Genomic DNA, 20208 nt, shown 5'->3' with positions numbered 1-20208 from the left:
GGCCGACTCTTTTCTCTGTATATATCAATGATGTTGCTCTTGCTGCGGGCGATTCCCTGATCCACCTCTACGCAGACGACACCATTGTATACACTTTCGGCCCGTCATTGGACACTGTGCTATCTAACCTCCAATCGAGCTTCAATGCCATACAACACTCCTTCCGTGGCCTCCAACTGCTCTTAAACGCTAGTAAAACCAAATGCATGCTTTTCAACCGATCGCTGCCTGCACCCGCATGCCCGACTAGCATCACTACACTGGATGGTTCCGACCTTGAATATGTGGACACCTATAAGTACCTAGGTGTCTGGCTAGACTGCAAACTCTCCTTCCAGACCCATATCAAACATCTCCAATCGAAAATCAAATCAAGAATCGGCTTTCTATTCCGCAACAAAGCCTCCTTCACTCACGCTGCCAAGCTTACCCTAGTAAAACTGACTATCCTACCGATCCTCGACTTCGGCGACGTCATCTACAAAATTGCTTCCAACACTCTACTCAGCAAACTGGATGCAGTTTATCACAGTGGCATCCGTTTTGTCACTAAAGCACCTTATACTACCCACCACTGCGACTTGTATGCTCTAGTCGGCTGGCCCTCGCTACATATTCGTCGCCAGACCCACTGGCTCCAGGTCATCTACAAGGCCATGCTAGGTAAAGCTCCGCCTTATCTCAGCTCACTGGTCACGATGGCAACACCCATCCGTAGCACGCGCTCCAGCAGGTGTATCTCATTGATCATCCCGAAAGCCAACACCTCATTCGGCCGCCTTTCGTTCCAGTACTCTGCTGCCTGTGACTGGAACGAATTGCAAAAATCGCTGAAGTTGGAGACTTTTATCTCCCTCACCAACTTCAAACATCAGCTAGCTGAGCAGCTAACCGATCGCTGCAGCTGTACATAATCTATTGGTAAATAGCACACCCATTTTCACCTACCTCATCCCCACAGTTTTTATTTATTTACTTTTCTGCTCTTTTGCACACCAATATCTCTACCTGTACATGATCATTTATCACTCCAGTGTTAATCTGCAATATTGTAATTATTCACCTACCTCCTCATGCCTTTTGCACACATTGTATATAGACTCCCCTTTTTTTCTCTGTGTTATTGACTTGTTAATTGTTTACTCCATGTGTAACTCTGTGTTGTCTGTTCACACTGCTATGCTTTATCTTGGCCAGGTCGCAGTTGCAAATGAGAACCTGTTCTCAACTAGCCTACCTGGTTAAATAAAGGTGAAATAAAAAAAATAAAAAATAAAACATATGTTTGTCTGACGTGGCACGCAACCATTGGTTGATGCAATGCATACGCATCTAGTCGGGCAGTAACTATACCTTTGCTACTGTCAAAAATGCACACGAGACTGCCACAGTAACTGTTCTTCCGATTTGAACAAGCCAGATATGCGAAATTATCAGGTGACGATTCACACTGTGGCTGCGTTTTAGACAAGCGGCCCAATTGTTTATTTTCCACCATAATTTACAAATAAATTCATTAAAAAATCCTACAATTTGATTTTCTGGATTTTTCCCCCTCATTTTGTCTGTCATAGTTGAAGTGTACCTATGATGAAAATTACAGGCCTCTCATCTTTTTAAGTGGGAGAACTTGCACAATTGGTGGCTGACTAAATAAATTGTTGCCCCACTGTACATTGTGTTGTTTAAGTGTTCCCTTTATTTTTTTGAGCAGTGTACATAAAATTCGTAACAAATGGTGGTGAGGTTTTAATGGTTGTAGGGTTAGATGGTAGGGCAATTTTATTATATTTTCCTGTCCTTTTCCCCTTCCATTTTGTGTCACAACGTGTAAGGAATTCACACTCCAGAATAGTAGGTGGAAACACAGGGCTCGATAAGATAAATAGGGTGGCCGTGACCGGCCTTACAATCCAGTACAGTAGGTGGCGTGTATGCACCTTTCAGTTGCTTGCTATCAGGGCAGGATTACTGAATGGGTACGCAGGGCATGTTCCGGGGCCCCTAAATAGGTTATGATAGCAAAATGTGTAGAATTGCAGGAAATTTGCTTTAAAACTGCAACATTTTCTCAGCCTCATGGCAAAATGTGTAGAATAGCATGTTTTTTTGTTGGGGGGGGACAAATGCAGTTGTCCAGCCCTAATCCAACAATGCAAATTTGAAGAAGGTGTTTATTGGGTTCGGTAAGAGTGCAGAAGCAGGTCTTCTGTTTGAAACTGATGGATGGCGTGTTGAGTGTAGATGAGTGAGAAGGAATGGACTACTGGCAGAGTAAATGTATTATTTGACATTCTGGCATGTAAGGAAACATTCCACATTTTTGCACTGTTTAGTTTGACTGTGCCAGGATGCATAGGAACTGAGAAGTGGTCTTTGGTCACCACCTGCAGAACCACTCCTTTATTGGGGGGTGTCTTGCTAATTGCCTATAATTTCCACCTGTTGTCTATTCCATTTGCACAACAGCATGTGAAACGTATTGTCTATCAGTGTTGCTTCCGAAGTGGACAGTTTGATTTCACAGAAGTGTGATTGACTTGGAGTTAGTTACATTGTGTTGTTTAAGTGTTCCCTTTATTTTTTTGAGCAGTGTATATATTTCTTATTACACAGAGTTAATGTGATTTGTCTTTGATAGACCTAATTGACAGATGCCAATCAGTCTTAAAACATTATATTTTGTCATTGTATGCATCTGTGAAAGCAGGCTGGGTCAAATCCTATATATCAGAGCATTGGATAAACTTTAATAATATGGAATAATTGTTTTTACATCGGGTACAAGACAATTGTATTGTACCATGTGAAAGTCCTATCATGAGTAGGCCTATATACTACTAGGCTATCTGCTGCGATTTCAGTTGGATGTCCCGAGCAGGGAAGGGGATGTAGGGGCGTAAAGATACGCCTATGTAGCCTATAACGTCACACGCCGCGTTGGCTACTGGCAGTGCAGGGATAGCTTTGTGCCCACTCTTTCCCTACCCAGTTCATACCTAAAAAGTTGTAGGAAACTGTACGAATTTCAGCGTACCTGAGTTTAATTCCCTATCTAACACAAACTGGAAAGCGACCGAATAATTAATGTATGCAAGGACAGCTGCAAGTAACCAACCAACCAAGCGAAGCATTTAAATGGTCGCGATTTCAGAAGTAGAATAGTTTGCTGAGAGGGTAACTTTACGGTCAGACCTCGTCCACTCGTACTGTTCTACTTGGTGTGTAAAGTTCTGAGGGACCGAAAAAGGCTGGTGAAATGGCGGAAACCAAAATAATCTACCACATAGACGAGGAGGAGACGCCGTATCTGGTGAAGATCCCTATTACTTCGGAAGACATAACACTTTTGGATTTCAAACAAGTTTTGAACAAGCCGAATTATAAATTTTTCTTCAAATCTATGGATCAGGATTTCGGGTAAGGACGGTTGTTAATGTGATGATGCTTTGAAGCTGGTTTGCTACTCCAGCTCCGGGTTGTCTTAAATGGCCTAGGCTAATTGATGTTGGACAGAAGTAATTTCTGTCACGAGGCATGAATTGAATTATTCGACAAGGAAATGGCACACTGCTATTCAGATATTGCTTCCTGACGTAGGTCTGTCCCATGTCAGTTGACCAGGAACTATTGCTGGAGATGTTGTTTTTACTGCGATAAACTGCTGACTTGGTGCACAAGGTCGTTTTTTAGTCTCTAATAATGCCAGGGCCAGCATCATCCTTCGGAATGTAAATGAGCATTCTGAAAAGGCACCACTGAGGAGCCGTCAACTCCACGTGAACAACTGGTGGCGGATTGGAGCACCGAAATGACATATAAAACGACGTTTTTGTAAAGAAAAAACGAGGAATTTCAGCACTCAATGAACAGCCTGCATTTAGAACCCCAGTCTTCCCACACTAGTGGGGGCTCAACTCTATCTTAAATCGTGGAGTTTAGTTGGCTATGACTGAGTTGCAACAATGTTGCAAACTTATGGCAACAATGTAACAAGTATGGCTCTCTTAGTGAGACACAAAGTAACTGATTGTAAGAGCTATCCAAACAAGTTAGGATTCAGTGAGTTGGTGCACTTTAGAGAGAACCTAAAATGAAAGTATTTTATTCCCACATGTGGCTATTCAACAGCCTCCTTCATTCACCCCTGAATCCTTATTTCTGTCCTTGAAAGTATAATCATATATTAAATATACGTAGGCCTAATTATATAGTAATAACCAATAGTTAGACTGGAGGCATATCATGATCAGCTAATGGAACATGGGCCTATATTTAGATATTCTACATGTTTTTACTGTCCCAATAATATATTTTCTTGTGAGAGGCAAATTAAACAAATGCACAACTCCCTATTCAACAGCACTGTTTAAACAGAGGATGTTCTGTAGCCTATACATCTCTGGGGGTCTTCGGTGTTTCTATCCCTCTGTGTTTGAATACATCACAAATGGCACCCTATTCCCTATATAGTGCACTACTTTTGGCCAGTGCCCTATGGGTAGTGCAAAAAAAGTAGTGCACTATAGTGAATATGGTGCCATTTGGGAATGCAGTCTCTGTGTTTGGGCTAAGTGCCAGAACTCTCCCCTCTTCACAGCAGCTGCACTTCCTCCTCACCTAAACCCCATTCCTTCTCAACCCTTAAGTAGAGTCAGGAGAAAACACTCTGCCACAGACTGTCGACTATTCTCTTTAACAAATGAGCCTTTCCTGCTCTGCCCGAGGTTAGATTTACACATTCACAGTTCCAGCCATTTAAAGCATGACCGCCATGATTTAGCAACTTCAACCATTGAAAACACACACACAGGCGCCTGAGCGATGGAGGAGCTGCATCCCCACGTTCAAAATCAGGGTGCATGTTTTAGCACCCCCACTTTTTATCAGAAAAATATCATGATCAATTGGGTCATTTTTCATTTTCAATGATAAGTAATGTTTTGCACTAGTCTGTTTTGAAGTAGATGAAGTCCATTTTGTTATTTTTTTTTACACACACATATATACATACATATACATACATACACATACATATACATACACATACATATACATATATATATACATATATATACATATACATACATACATACATACTGCTCAAAAAAAAGGGAACACTAAAATAACACATCCTAGATCTGAATGAATGAAATATTCTTATTAAGTAGTTTTTTCTTTACATAGTTGAATGTGCTGACAACAAAATCACACAAATGATCAATGGAAACCAAATTTCTCAACCCATGGAGGTCTGGATTTGGAGTCACACTCAAAATTAAAGTGGAAAACCACACTACAGGCTGATCCAACTTTGATGTAATGTCCTTAAAACTGAGGCTCAGTAGTGTGTGTGGCCTCCACGTGCCTGTATGACCTCCCTACAATGCCTGGGCATGCTCCTGATGAGGTGGCGGATGGTCTCCTGAGGGATCTCCTCCCAGACCTGGACTAAAGCATCCGCTAACTCCTGGACAGTCTGTGGTGCAACGTGGCGTTGGTGGATGGAGCGAGACATGATGTCCCAGATGTGCTCAATTGGATTCGGATCTGGGGAACGGGCGGGCCAGTCCATAGCATCAATGCCTTCCTCTTGCAGGAACTGCTGACACACTCCAGCCAGCCACATGAGGTCTAGCATTGTCTTGCATTAGGAGGAACCCAGGGCCAACCGCACCAGCATATGGTCTCACAAAGGGTCTGAGGATCTCATCTCGGTACCTAATGGCAGTCAGGCTACCTCTGGCGAGCACATGGAGGGCTGTGCGGCCCCCCAAAGAAATGCCACCCCACACCATGACTGACCCACCGCCAACCCGGTCATGCTGGAGGATGTTGCAGGCAGCAGAACGTTCTCCACAGCGTCTCCAGACTCTGTCACGTGCTCAGTATGAACCTGCTTTCATCTGTGAAGAACACAGGGCGCCAGTGGCGAATTTTCTAATCTTGGTGTTCTCTGGAAAATGCCAAACGTCCTGCACGGTGTTGGGCTGTGGACGTTGGGCCCTCATACCACCCTCATGGAGTCTGTTTCTGACCGTTTGAGCAGACACATGCACATTTGTGGCCTGCTGGAGGTCATTTTGCAGGGCTCTGGCAGTGCTCCTCCTGCTCCTCCTTGCACAAAGGCCGGAGGTAGCGGTCCTGCTGCTGGGTTGTTGCCCTCCTACGGCCTCCTCCACGTCTCCTGATGTACTGGCCTGTCTCCTTGTAATGCCTGCATACTCTGGACACTACGCTGACAGACACAGCAAACCTTCTTGCCCCAGCTCGCATTGATGTACCATCCTGGATGAGCTGCACTACCTGAGCCACTTATGTGGGTTGTAGACTCCATCTCATGCTACCACTAGAGTGAAAGCACCGCCAGCATTCAAAAGTGACCAAAACATCAGCCAGGAAGCATAGGAACTGAGAAGTGGCCTTGTCACTACCTGCAGAACCATTCCTTTATTCGGGGTGTCTTGCTAAATGCCTATAATTTCCACCTGATGTCTATTCCATTTGCAAAACAGCATGTGAAATGTATTGTCAATCAGTGTTGCTTCCTAAGTGGACAGTTTGATTTCACAGAAATGTGTTTGACTTGGAGTTACATTGTGTTGTTTAAGTGTTCACTTTATTTTTTTGAGCTGTGTTTGTATAGGTAGGTAGGTAGGTAGGTAGGTAGGTAGGTAGGTAGGTAGATGCTTCAAGATGAATGGTTTTTGCCCACTGGAAAAAGTTTTCCTTCCATCCACAGTGACTCTTTTGGTTCAGTGCAGTTAGAAAGCACTAGTTGCACCAAAAGAAAATTATATGTATTTTGTTGTCCTGTTATATTTGTATCATTGTTTCATGTCCACTCAGGGTGTTACACATCATTTGACCTGAATGCACCAGAGGCACATTTTATCACTTTTTTTTCCACTTTTCCTGTAAGAACCATGATGAGCACAGGCATGTGACTATGTCTAATATAACGTGATTGAATTGAAAAAATTCCCCAAGCTGTTTACAGGCATTTTAAAAGCTGCAAAATGTATCTTATTTGGGAAACCTAACCAAATTCACAGAACAGCTCTATAACTCGCATTTCTATGTGTACTATTTCTATACTTCTCATTTTTGTGTCTTACTTTTGGTTTTGCACACCAGGTGAAAATACAATATTTTTGGTTATGGAAAAGATATTTCACAGCGGTTTAGATGGTACAATGATTCTCTACAGTATACTTGCTTGTTTTGTCACAAACAAAAGTAGGTGAACTATTAGAATTTTAGCAATTAGGAAATGTCAGTGACATCTGCATAGTGCACCTTTCACGCCATTATGTATTTTTGCCATCTATTTTCCCAACGTCAATTAGTTAAATCACATTGTTCAATGTTTTCATTCCGTTACAAAAGTCCTAGCTGAGCCCCATATGCAACTAGTGGCCGCTTTGCACTTACAATGTAGCCAAACTGTGTCTGTGCCTAAGCGCAATATGTTAAAAGCACAGGATGTGTACCTTGATATGTGTACTGCTCTGCTAAGTAATATTAGCCAATTTTCTACTCTAGTTGGATCAAATATTTATGCTGCTGAGACAGTGTCGCCAAGAAAATGTATAAAAACTATGTCAGCGCTTCAAACAAAAAAGAAGTCCATGTCGAAGGTAGGAAGTACACTTTTTTTTGCCAGAGATGATGAAAAATTTTCAAATACTGCCGTTCCAATTCATCCCAAAGGTGTTTGTGGTTGAGGTCAGGGCTCTGTGCAGGCCATATGAGTTTTTCCACACCGATCATGACAAGCCATTTCTGAATGGACCTCGCTTTGTGCACGGGGGTATTGTCATGCTGAAACTGGAAAGGGCCTTCCCCAAACTGTTGCCACAAAGTTGGAAGCACAGAATCGTCTAGAATGTAATTGTATGCCGTAGTGTTAAGATTTCCCTTCACTGGAACTAAGGGGCCTAGACCAAATCATGAGAAACAGCCCCAGACCATTATTCCTCCACCAAACTTTACAGGTGGCACTATGCATTCGAGCCGATAGTGTTCACTTGGCATCCGCCAAAGCTAGATTTGATCTGTCGGACTGCCAGACGGTGAAGCGTGAATCATCACTCCAGAGAACCTGTTTCCACTGCTCCAGAGTTCAATGGCAACGAGTTTTACCCCACTCCAGCCGACGCTTGGCATTGCGTATTTTGATCTTATGCTTTTGTGCGGTTGCTCGGGCCATAACCCATTTCATGAAGCTCCCGACGAACAGTTCTTGTGCTGACGTTGCTTCCAGAGGCTGTTTGGAACTCAGTAGTGAGTGTTGAAACCGTGGACAGACTATTTTTACGTGCTTCAGCCCTCGGCAGTCCCATTCTGTGAGCTTGTGTGGCCTACCATTTCGCGGCTGAGCCCTTGTTGCGGCTGAGCCCCTAGACGTTTCCACTTCACAATAACAGCACTTACATTTGACCGGGGCATCTCTAGCAGGGAAGAAATTTGACGAGCTGACTTGTTGGAAAGGTGGAATCCTATGATGGTGCCACGTTGAAAGTCACTGTGCTCTTCAGTAAGGCCATTCTCCTGCCAATGTGTGTCTATGGAGATTGCATGGCTGTGCTCGAATTTTATACACTTGTCGGCAACTGGTGTGGCTGAAATAGCCAAATCCACTCATTTGAAGAGGTATCCACATACTTTATGGTTTCAATAAATCAGCCTTAAATGGCACTTGTTTGTTTTTTGACTGAATATATATATATATATATATATATATATATATATATATATATATACAGTGGGGCAAAAAAGTATTTAGTCAGCCACCAATTGTGCAAGTTCTCCCACTTAAAAAGATGAGAGAGAAGCCTGTAATGTTCATCATAGGTACACTTCAACTGTGACAGACAAAATGAGAAAATAAAATCCAGAAAATCACATTGTAGGATTTTTAATGAATTATTTGCCAATTATGGTGGAAAGGAGACTGGCTAGGCCACTCCAGGACCTTGAAATGCTTCTTACGAAGCCACTCCTTCGTTGCCCGGGCGGTGTGTTTGGGATCATTGTCATGCTGAAAGACCCAGCCACGTTTCATCTTCAATGCCCTTGCTGATGGAAGGAGGTTTTCACTCAAAATCTCACGATACATGGCCCCATTCATTCTTTCCTTTACATGGATCAGTCGTCCTGGTCCATTTGTAGAAAAACAGCCCCAACGCATGATGTTTCCACCCCCATGCTTCACAGTAGGTATGGTGTTCTTTGGATGCAACTCAGCGTTCTTTGTCCTCCGAACACGATGAGATTAGTTTTTACCAAAAAGTTATATTTTGGTTTCATCTGACCATATGACATTCTCCCAATCTTCTTCCGGATCATCAAAATGCTCTCTTGCAAACTTCAGACTGGCCTGGACATGTCTGGCACTGCAGGATTTGAGTCCCTGGCGGCGTAGTGTGTTACTGATGGGAGGCTTTGTTACTTTGGTCCCAGCTCTCTGCAGGTCATTCACAAGGTCCCCCCCCGTGTGGTTCTGGGATTTTTGCTCTTGTGATCTTGTGATCATTTTGACCCCACGGGGTGTGATCTTGCGTGGAGCCCCAGATCGAGGGATATTATCAGTGGTCTTACATTTCCTAATAATTGCTCACACAGTTGATTTCTTCAAACCAAGCTGCTTACCTATTACAGATTCAGTCTTCCCAGCCTGGTGCAGGTCTACAATGTTGTTTCTGGTGTCCTTTGACAGCTCTTTGGTCTTGGCCATAGTGGAGTTTGGAGTGTGACTGTTTGAGGTTGTGGACAGGTGTCTTTTATACTGATAATGAGTTCAAACAGGTGCCATTAATACAGGTAACGAGTGGAGGAGCCTCTTAAAGAAGAAGTTACAGGTCTGTGAGAGCCAGAAATCTTGCTTGTTTGTAGGTGACCAAATACTTATTTTCCACCATAATTTGCAAATTCATTAAATCCTACAGTGTGCTTTTTCTGGATTTTCTTTCTTCTCATTTTGTCTGTCATAGTTGAAGTGTACCTATGATGAAAATGACAGGCCTAATCTTTTTAAGTGAGAGAACTTGCACAATTGGTGGCTGACTAAATACTTTTTTTGCCCCCACTGTATGGGTTTAAAAAAATAATTTTGCATTGATGCAAATACCATTTGACAAACTCATTTGACCATCATTCTTCTTGGACTATAGGTTTCTAAGTGTCCCCTAACTTTTGAACGGTAGTGTAAGTGTACATTTATTTTAGGTCTGGTTTGGTCAGCATGTTCCCGATTTTGCAATTTCTCTCCAGTTCTATTGGTTTTCATATCAACTTTCTTCCGTTGTCCAGAAGCCAAAGGCACAATCCTAGTCATATTAGCAACCCATTCTAGTTGTTGCATCTTTAGATTCCCACTAAGTTTCTAACAGAGATTTTCATTTTTATCCCATATGGAACCACTCATCAAGTGTGCTGTTTAGGGTTTTCTGCAAATTGCTTTAAAATTCTTCATTACAGGATTGCATGTTCTGTTAAGAAATTACCATAATCTATATGTGATTTTTGTCATGCTGTACACCGTGAGTGGATGCCCTAATGGGTTACGTACCCAATGCATATGGGTCCGTTAAATTTGTCCGGCTCCACATTTTCCTAAAGGAAACCCTGACACACACACACACACAAAAAACTAACATAGAAAAGCTATTTTCTACCTCAGACAAATCTTGTTATGCAATTAGTTTGAGTGCTGGCGTCGCTGGTAAGTTAAATTCCCTCCCATCTACAACAGGCTAATTATCTCCTGGATAATACAGCGAGCTATACTGACTGTACTTTTAACTTATGGATTGCTGACATTCATTAGGCTATGAGACAAATGGGTGGGAAGACCGTAATGGAGAGAATGTAGGCTTTCAATATGTCTGCTCTACCATGTCCTGTAGCTAGCTGGCCTGTTACCATGTACAACTACACAACTTTCTCTAGTCTCTAAGGCTGCGTTTACACAGGCGTCCCTATTCTGATCTTATCCCCAATTATTTGTTTTTTGAACAATCAAGTCTTTTACAAACAATTAGGCTGCCTGTGTAAACGCAGCCTAAGAAAAGCACCGTTTCTCACCACCATATTAGTGGTTCCTCCTTTAAAAGTTGCGAGCTTATGCCGCCGGACTTAGAGGTACCCAGCGTCATTGCTTCAGACCACCAAGGGGGTATGAGAGCACTCATTATGCATTTGGGTCCCAAGGTTTTTATATGACCAATCATATCGAGTGGTTCCAATGACGAATTTGACGAACCCTCTTTTCTTTTTTGCCTTAATCACTGATCTGGCTTTCAAGTCTATGAAAATGTCTGTTTTTGTTACAAATTTAACTAAAACAATGCACATTCACTAATATTGACTCACTTCTTGTAGTAGGCATTAAGCTATAGAAAGTTAACACAGGTCTCAACAATCTGTCTGTTTCTAACTGTTTGAAAAGCATCTTAGGCTGTCCTCTTTGTTCAGATTTTGAAATCAAGTGGCCCAGCTTATTTCTCAGAAAGAGAACGAGTTTCCATTTCCATATATAATTTTTATGCTTATTGCACATTTATAAAAGACAAGACAACTAGTATAAGTCTTTGGCTAAAATGCTGCTAGCAGTACCCCAATGCCGTGCGCAACAAATTGAGCATTAATTTTCCAGATTCAATATTCATTTATACTCTAGTTTTAGTTGTCTGCTCTGCACGCAATTTTAGTTGAGACAAAGGGTTTTGTTAAAAACAGTAAAATAATGTCTCAATGTGTTTGTCCATATGACCTGTTGGACTGAATGCAGATAGTGAGTTGAAACTGCTTGTCAGAGAGGAAATTGGTAATCTCTGAATTTTGTTGGCGTGAGAGGCAGGGGGAGGGGCTCGATGTGTGTAAACCATAGAGGAAAATACGAAGCGAGAGGTTCCACTCGAGCTAAAATCTGTCCAAAATAAGCCCAATGTGTTTCTATGGGCTTATTTTGGACCTAATCTTGTCGCGTGCATTCCTGCATTTGGGACAACAACTTCCTTTGTTAGGGCGGAGATGTGCATTTCTTCTTTATACAGCATATAGATCTCTGGTGTAAATGTGGAGGTGCACACAGCACCGAAGGAGCGAAAGATGTGAGACTAAAAATACAACACTAGAACAAGCGGCCGTAAATACTCATAAAAATAATAAAACCATGAGTATTTTGGAATATTGCGCAAAAACATGAATTCAAATAAATTAGATATCGCCCAGCCCTACTTAATTCCCTTCAAAAATGTGTCAAAGCCATTCAGTAAAGTTGCAGAACATTATGCATGGTATTTGTATTTACCTCAATACAACGCAGTTGTATTTGAAGTGAGACAACAGCAGATCTTGACCAGAGTGAGGCGTTTTATTTGCAAGTGAAGATAATAGTCCGTAACTGTACAATATGAATACTAACACACAGAGCAAGGGTTTTGAAACTTTCTTGGCCCATGACCCTCTCCCATGATGTTACCAAAAAAAACATGCGTCTTATATTCAGGCAGAGCCGCCGGAACATGTGGCAAGACGACGGCATTTGCCCCATTAGGCCTGCTTTTCAATCTGCACACCACTTTCAAAGCAGTAGCACCAACCTGGCCAGATAGCCTACTTGTCAGCACATTTTTGTATTCCAGTTCAAAATGTACCTGCACTGTCGTCACAGACTACCATTAAAAACCATTGAAGACAACATGTAGACAAGCGTGCTATTTATACAATATGATTGGCTGTTCATTCAAGCACCAATATGCTCCAGCAAATCACAACTTCTCGAGCAAAGCTACGTTCACACAGCATTGTATTAATTTCAAGCTGTCCCGAGCAAAAATAAGTCCATCAATCTACTTGCTGAGCTTATTTATTTTAGGGAAAGTGATTTTACGAAAGTTAACTCCCAATAGTGAACATTCTATCAATATGCTGGTGACTGTTGAGTCTGCAAAAAGAAACCTACAAAAACACATTAGCATTTGTCTTGGTTAGCCTGCTGTAGCCAGGTAGATGTCATTTCGAATGCAATTGTCTTAAAGGGGCAGCGTGATATTTTGAGATGTAATTTTAAAAAATTCTCAATGACATACTTTAGAAACAAAAATTAATACAATGCAATTCTAAAGAGTAGAGTAATGACTTACATTGCTAAATTATATTAAATAGCCTTTTAATGCTAACAAATAACAAATATAATAACAAAATATTGCCTATTAATAGCTGCATATAGAGAGGAAGCAGGTAAAACTACACCATGTCCAGTCCAGTGAGGGGGAAATGTTACGTTAGACCCTGTTAAAGCTTTACGAGTAGGGCTGAGTTTTACCTGACCAGGTCATGATTTTCAGGAAAAACTCCAGGCCCCAGAAGATGCGTACGAATTTTGGCACGCCACTCTGGAACCTGTGGTGCCTTCTCTGTCATCATGTGAATGATAATGGCTAGTAGAAGTAATCAGCATTTTACATTTTAATAGATTTGGTAGAGTATTTCATTACTGTGACCTTCCCACAGTTCATTGTAAGAGGAAGTGTAAACTAACAGTCCATTAGTTAGAAAAGTATCTTGGCGGCGTAGAGAATTTAGCTATTTTATGCAATTCAACACTTTCATTGAGCTGAAAGAACATTTTGCTGTTTGGAAGAATTGCTGGAAATGGTCAATGTATTTTGCCATGGCTAATGCTGTGTTCCTCTGTTCATAACTCAATCAATGGCATGTGCTCTGAACCCATGCTAGCCCTAAGACCGCACTCAACGATCTGTATAATAATGATAAATCATTTATGATAATGGCGCCAAAAGAGATGGCTGCTGTTTTACGACCCAATAACGAATTGTGCTATTTTGAATGTTTTTTTGCATTATTTAACTTGTAGATGCTTCTGCCACTGTGTCTTATGACCGAAAATAGCTTCTTAATATCAGGGCAGTGATTACTCACCCTGTACTGGAGGAATTATTCTTCAACAAGTCGGATGGGAAAGATTTACTCAAGACACCCGACAAGGCCCTCATCCCAGTCATTCACAGGAGGAAAAGACAGAGGTATCGTGGACACAGGTCCGGGTGCCTTGTAAGGATCTGTCGCCGAGAGGGTAATCTACCTTTACCATCGATCCTATTAGTCCATCTACAATCAATCGATAATCAAATAGACGAACTACGAGCACGTATATCCTACCAACGGGACATTAACTGTAATATCTTATGATTCACAGAGTCGGCAGAACGACAACATGAGTAACATACAGCTGGCGGGTTTTAAGCTTTTTCGTCAGGATAGAACAGCTGCCTCTGTTAAGACCAGGGGCGGTGGCCTATGCATATTTTTACTCAATGAGCTGTATACGGCCATAAGCAAACAGGAAAATGCTCGTCCAGGTGGTGCTGCTAGTGGCCGGGGACTTTAATGCAGGGAAACTCATCAGTTTTACCTAATTTCTATCAGCATGTTAAATGTACAACCAGAGGGGGAAAAAATCTCTAGACCACCTTTACTCCACACACAGACGCGTACAAAGCTCTCCCCGTCCTCGATTTGGCAAATCTGACCTTAATTCTATCCTCCTGATTCCTGCTTACAAGCACAAACTAAAGCAGGAAGCACCAGTGACTCGGTCAATAAGAAAGTGGTCATATGAAGCAGATGCTAAGCTACAGGACTGTTATGAGAGCACAGACTGGAATACGTTCCGGGATTATTCCAATGGCATTGAGGAGTACACCACATCAGTCACTGGCTTCATCAATAAGTGCATTTCAGGACGTAGTCCCCACAGTCACTGTACATGCATGCCCCAACCAGAAGCCATGGATTTACAAGCAACATCCACACTGAGCTAAAGGGTAGCACTCCCGCTTTCAAGGTGCGGGACTCACTCAATCACATTTATTTATAAAGCCCTTCTTTACATCAGCTGATGTCACAAAGTGCTTTACAGAAACCAGCCTAAAACCCCAAACACCAAGCAATGCAGATGTAGAAGCACGGTGGCTAGGAAAAACTCCCTAGGAAGGCAGGAATCTAGAGAGGAACCAGGCTCTGAGGGGTGGCCAGTCCTCTTCTGGCTGTGCCGGGTGGAGATTGAACATCTTGGCCATGTACTGTTAGAAATGTTCTTGGATGAAAAGCAGGGTCAAATAATAATCATTTGTTGTAGAGGATGCAACAGGTCAGCACCTCATGAGTAAATGTCAGTTGGCTTTTCATAGCCGATCATTCAGCGTTAGAGACCGCAGGTGCGGTAGAGGGAGAGAGTCGAAAACAGCAGGTCTGGGACAGGTAGCATGTCCAGTGAACAGGTCAGGGTTCCATAGCCGCAGGCAGAACAGTTGGAACTGGAGCAGCAGCACGACTAAGTGGACTGGGGACAGCAAGAAGTCATCAGGCCAGGTACTCCTGAGGCATGGTCCTAGGGCTCAGGTCCTCTGAGTGAGGGAGAGAATTAGAGAGAGCGTACTTAAATTCACACAGGACACCGGATAAGACCGGAGAAATACTCCAGATATAACACACTGACTTTAGCCCCCCGACACACAAACCATTGCAGCATAACTACTGGAGGCTGAGACAGGAGGGGTCGGGAGACACTGTGGCCCCGTCCGATGATGACCCCGGACAGGGACAACCAGGCACCCACTTTGCCAAAGCACAGCCCCCACACCACTAAAGGGATATCTTCAACCATCAACTTACTACCCTGAGACAAGGTCAAGTATAGCCCACGAAGATCTCCCCCACGGCACAAACCCGAAGGGGGCACCAACCCAGACAGAAGGATCACGTCAGTGACTCAACCCACTCAAGTGACGCACCCCTCCTAGGGACGGCAAGGAAGAGCACCAGTAAGCCAGTGACTCAGCCCCTATAATAGAGTTAGAGGCAGAGAATCCCAGTGGAGAGAGGGGAACCGGCTAGGCAGAGACCGCAAGGACGGTTCGTCGCTCCATTGCCTTTCCGTTCACCTTCACACCACTGGGCCAGACGACACTCAATCCTAAGACCTACTGAAGAGATGAGTCTTCAATAAAGACTTGGAAGGTTGAGACTGAATCTGCGTCTCTCACCTGGATAGGCAGACCAATCCATTAAAATGGAACTCTATTAGAGGTCAACCAATTAATCGGTATGGCCACTAGGCGACTGCGTGGAAGGCTGACCACCCGTTACGCGAGAGCAGCAAGGAGCCAAGGTAAGTTGCTAGCTCGCATTAAACTTAACTTATAAACAATCAATCTTCACATAATCACTAGTTAACTACTTTTTTTTAAATTTCACCTTTATTTAGCCAGGTAGGCTAGTTGAGAACCTCATTTGCAACTGCGACCTGGCCAAGATAAAGCATAGCCGTGTGAACAGACAACACAGAGTTACACATGGAGTAAACAATTAACAAGTCAATAACACAGTAGAAAAAAGGGGAGTCTATATACAATGTGTGCAAAAGGCATGAGGAGGTAGGCGAATAATTACAATATTGCAGATTAACACCGGAGTGATAAATGATCAGATCATGTACAGGTAGAGATATTGGTGTGCAAAAGAGCAGAAAAGTAAATAAATAAAAACAGTATGGGGATGAGGTAGGTGAAAATGGGTGGGCTATTTACCAATAGATTATGTACAGCTGCAGCGATCGGTTAGCTGCTCAGATAGCAGATGTTTGAAGTTGGTGAGGGAGATAAAAGTCTCCAACTTCAGCGATTTTTGCAATTCGTTCCAGTCACAGGCAGCAGAGTACTGGAACGAAAGGCGGCCGAATGAGGTGTTGGCTTTAGGGATGATCAGTGAGTTACCTGCTGGAGCGCGTGCTACGGATGGGTGTTGCCATCGTGACCAGTGAACTGAGATAAGGCGGAGCTTTACCTAGCATGGCCTTGTAGATGACCTGGAGCCAGTGGGTCTGGCGACGAATATGTAGCGAGGGCCAGCCGACTAGAGCATACAAATCGCAGTGGTGGGTAGTATAAGGTGCTTTAGTGACAAAACGGATGGCACTGTGATAAACTGCATCCAGTTTGCTGAGTAGAGTGTTGGAAGCAATTTTGTAGATGACATCGCCGAAGTCGAGGATCGGTAGGATAGTCAGTTTTACTAGGGTAAGCTTGGCAGCATGAGTGAAGGAGGCTTTGTTGCGGAATAGAAAGCCGACTCTTGATTTGATTTTCGATTGGAGATGTTTGATATGGGTCTGGAAGGAGAGTTTGCAGTCTAGCCAGACACCTAGGTACTTATAGGTGTCCACATATTCAAGGTCGGAACCATCCAGTGTGGTGATGCTAGTCGGGCATGCGGGTGCAGGCAGCGATCGGTTGAAAAGCATGCATTTGGTTTTACTAGCGTTTAAGAGCAGTTGGAGGCCACGGAAGGAGTGTTGTATGGCATTGAAGCTCGTTTGGACACTGTGCTATCTAAACTCCAATGACGGGCCAAAAGTATATAGAATGGTGTCGTCTGCGTAGAGGTGGATCAGGGAATCGCCCAACCAGAAGCCATGGATTAAGAGCAACATCATTGATATATACAGAGAAAAGAGTCGGCCCGAGAATTGAACCCTGTGGCACCCCCATAGAGACTGCCAGAGGACCGGACAGCATGCCCTCCGATTTGACACACTGAATTCTGTCTGCAAAGTAATTGGTGAACCAGGCAAGGCAGTCATCCGAAAAACCGAGGCTACTGAGTCTGCCGATAAGAATATGGTGATTGACAGAGTCGAAAGCCTTGGCAAGGTCGATGAAGACGGCTGCACAGTACTGTCTTTTATCGATGGCGGTTATGATGTCGTTTAGTACCTTGAGTGTGGCTGAGGTGCACCCGTGACCGGCTCGGAAACCAGATTGCATAGCGGAGAAGGTACGGTGGGATTCGAGATGGTCAGTGACCTGTTTGTTGACTTGGCTTTTCGAACACCTTAGATAGGCAGGGCAGAATGGATATAGGACTACATGTAGTTGTTGATATTACTAGGTTATCTAGCTTGTCCTGCGTTGCATATAATCAATGCGGTGCCTGTTAATTTATCATCGAATCACAGCATACTTCGCCAAATGGGTGATGATTTAACAAAGGAGCATTCGCAAAAAGAACACAATTGTTGCACGAATGTACGTAACCATAAACATATTTTGCCTTTCTTAAATCAATACACAGAAGTATATATTTTTTAAACCTAGATATTTAGTTAAAATAAATTAATGTTAGCAGGCAATATTAACTAGGGAAATTGTTATACTTCTCTGCGTTCATTGCATATATGCAACAGTTTGGGCCGCCTGGCTCGTTGCGAACTATTTGCCAGAATTTTACATAATTATGACATAACATTGAAGGTTGTGCAATGTAACAGCAGTATTTAAATTTAGGTTTGCCACCCGTTTTGATAACATACGGAACGGTTCAATATTTCACTGAAAGAATAAACGTTTTGTTTTCTAAATTAGTTTCCGGATTAGACCATTTTAATGACAAAGGCTCGTATTTCTGTGATAATTATATCATAATTAAGTCTATGATTTGATAGAGCAGTCTGACTGAGCGGTGGTAGGCAGCAGTAGGCTCGTAAGCATTAATTCGAACTTTACTGCGTTTGCCAGCAGCTCTTAGCAATGCTTGATCACAGTCTATCAACTCCTGAGATCACATTGTAGGATCTTTAATGAATTTATTTGCAAATTATGGTGAAAAATAAGTATTTGGTCAATAACAAAAGTTTCTCAATACTTTGTTCTATACCCTTTGTTGGCAATGACAGAGGTCAAACGTTTTCTGTAAGTTTTCACTAGGTTTTCACACACTGTTGCTGGTATTTTGGCCCATTCCTCCATGCAGATCTCCTCCAGAGCACTGATGTTTTGGGGCTGTTGCTGGGCAACAGACTTTCAACTCCCTCCAAAGATTTTCTATGGGGTTGAGATCTGGAGACTGGCTAGGCCACTCCAGGACCTTGAAATGCTTCTTACGAAGCCACTCCTTCGTTGCCCGGGCGGTGTTTGGGATCATTGTCATGCTGAAAGGGGCAGCGGGATTTTGTATAAGTATCCATATTAGTGTCCTGCTCCTTTAAAGCGACAGCTCTAGTTTTTAGCATGATGCGGATGTTGCTTTTAATCCATGGCTTCTGGTTGGGATATGTACGTACGGTCACTGTGGTAATGAGGTCGTTGATGCACTTGTAGCATCCGTGTCATCTGACCACTTCCTTATTGAGTGGGTCACTGGTGCTTCCTGCTTCAGTTTTTGCTTGTAAGCAGGAATCGGGAGGATAGAATTCTGGTCAGATTTCCAAATGGAGGGCGAGGTAGAGCTTTTTATGCGTCTCTGTGTGGAGTAAAGGTGATCTAGAGGTTTTTTTCCCTCTATATGCACATGTGACATACTGGTTCAAATGAGGTAAAACGGATTTAATTTTGCCTGCATTAAAGTCCCCGGCCACTAGGAGCAGCGCTTCTGGATGAGCATTTATTTGTTTGCTTATGGCCTTTATACAGTTTGTTGAGTGCGGTCTAACGGCCAGCATTGGTTCAGAGCACATGCCCATTGATTGCGTTATGAACAGAGGAACACTGCATTAGCCATGACAAAATACATAGAATTGCTTGAAATAAGTTCGATATTCTAAAATATTTCACACAAAAATAAGACCCCAAAATATTTTCCAGGAGTAGAAGAAAGTAATTTTCAGACTGAAAAAATAGTTATATTGGAATTGTGCCTGTTGTTCACACACACATCTGCCCTCTCATTGGCTAGAATGGTCCCACCTGATTTCTCTACCTCCCACTGCCTTCCATCTTTTGAGGACATGTATTTTCATTGTAAGAGCAGTCACTCGACTATCTTGTTAGTATAATAGATCATCTTTGGTTTCATCAACAACAACAAAAAAGGATTATCTTCAACCTAGACTCGAACAGATCAAATCAAAGTTTTTGTCATGTGCGCCGAATACAACAGGTGTTCACTTTACAGTGAAATGCTTACTTACAGGCTCTAACCAATAGTGCAAAAAAGATACCCCCTTCAATCAACGGGGAAATACAAGGTAATCATTAAAAATTTTACAGCTTTGCCTTAACATTTTGATTGTTAAACATTGTTACTTTTGATCAGTAAATACACAAACATAAAGAGTTATAACAACGGGAAGCACAGCAAAAGCTTTCCGGGACGCACCAATTACCAGCGCTCCAAACTCAT

At 42.7% G+C, this 20208-nt stretch overlaps 1 protein-coding gene across 2 annotated transcripts in view; it reads left to right on the top strand.

Moving 5' to 3' along the window:
- The first annotated feature begins 2864 nt into the window (after positions 1–2864).
- LOC118366084 (segment polarity protein dishevelled homolog DVL-2-like) overlaps positions 2865–20208 on the top strand; it is a 37729-nt gene continuing 20385 nt past the window's right edge. For both annotated transcript variants that reach the window (XM_035748441.2, XM_035748440.2), the window contains exon 1: positions 2865–3420. In XM_035748441.2, coding sequence (XP_035604334.1) covers positions 3260–3420 — 161 coding nt within the window. In that variant the 5' untranslated portion in view covers positions 2865–3259. The remainder of the gene's footprint in view (positions 3421–20208) is intronic.

Source organism: Oncorhynchus keta, chromosome 33 (genome assembly GCF_023373465.1).
Source record: "Oncorhynchus keta strain PuntledgeMale-10-30-2019 chromosome 33, Oket_V2, whole genome shotgun sequence".
Lineage (NCBI taxonomy): Eukaryota > Metazoa > Chordata > Actinopteri > Salmoniformes > Salmonidae > Oncorhynchus > Oncorhynchus keta.
Note: the sequence above shows the minus strand (reverse complement) of the source record. Positions and strands in the feature narration are given on the sequence as shown.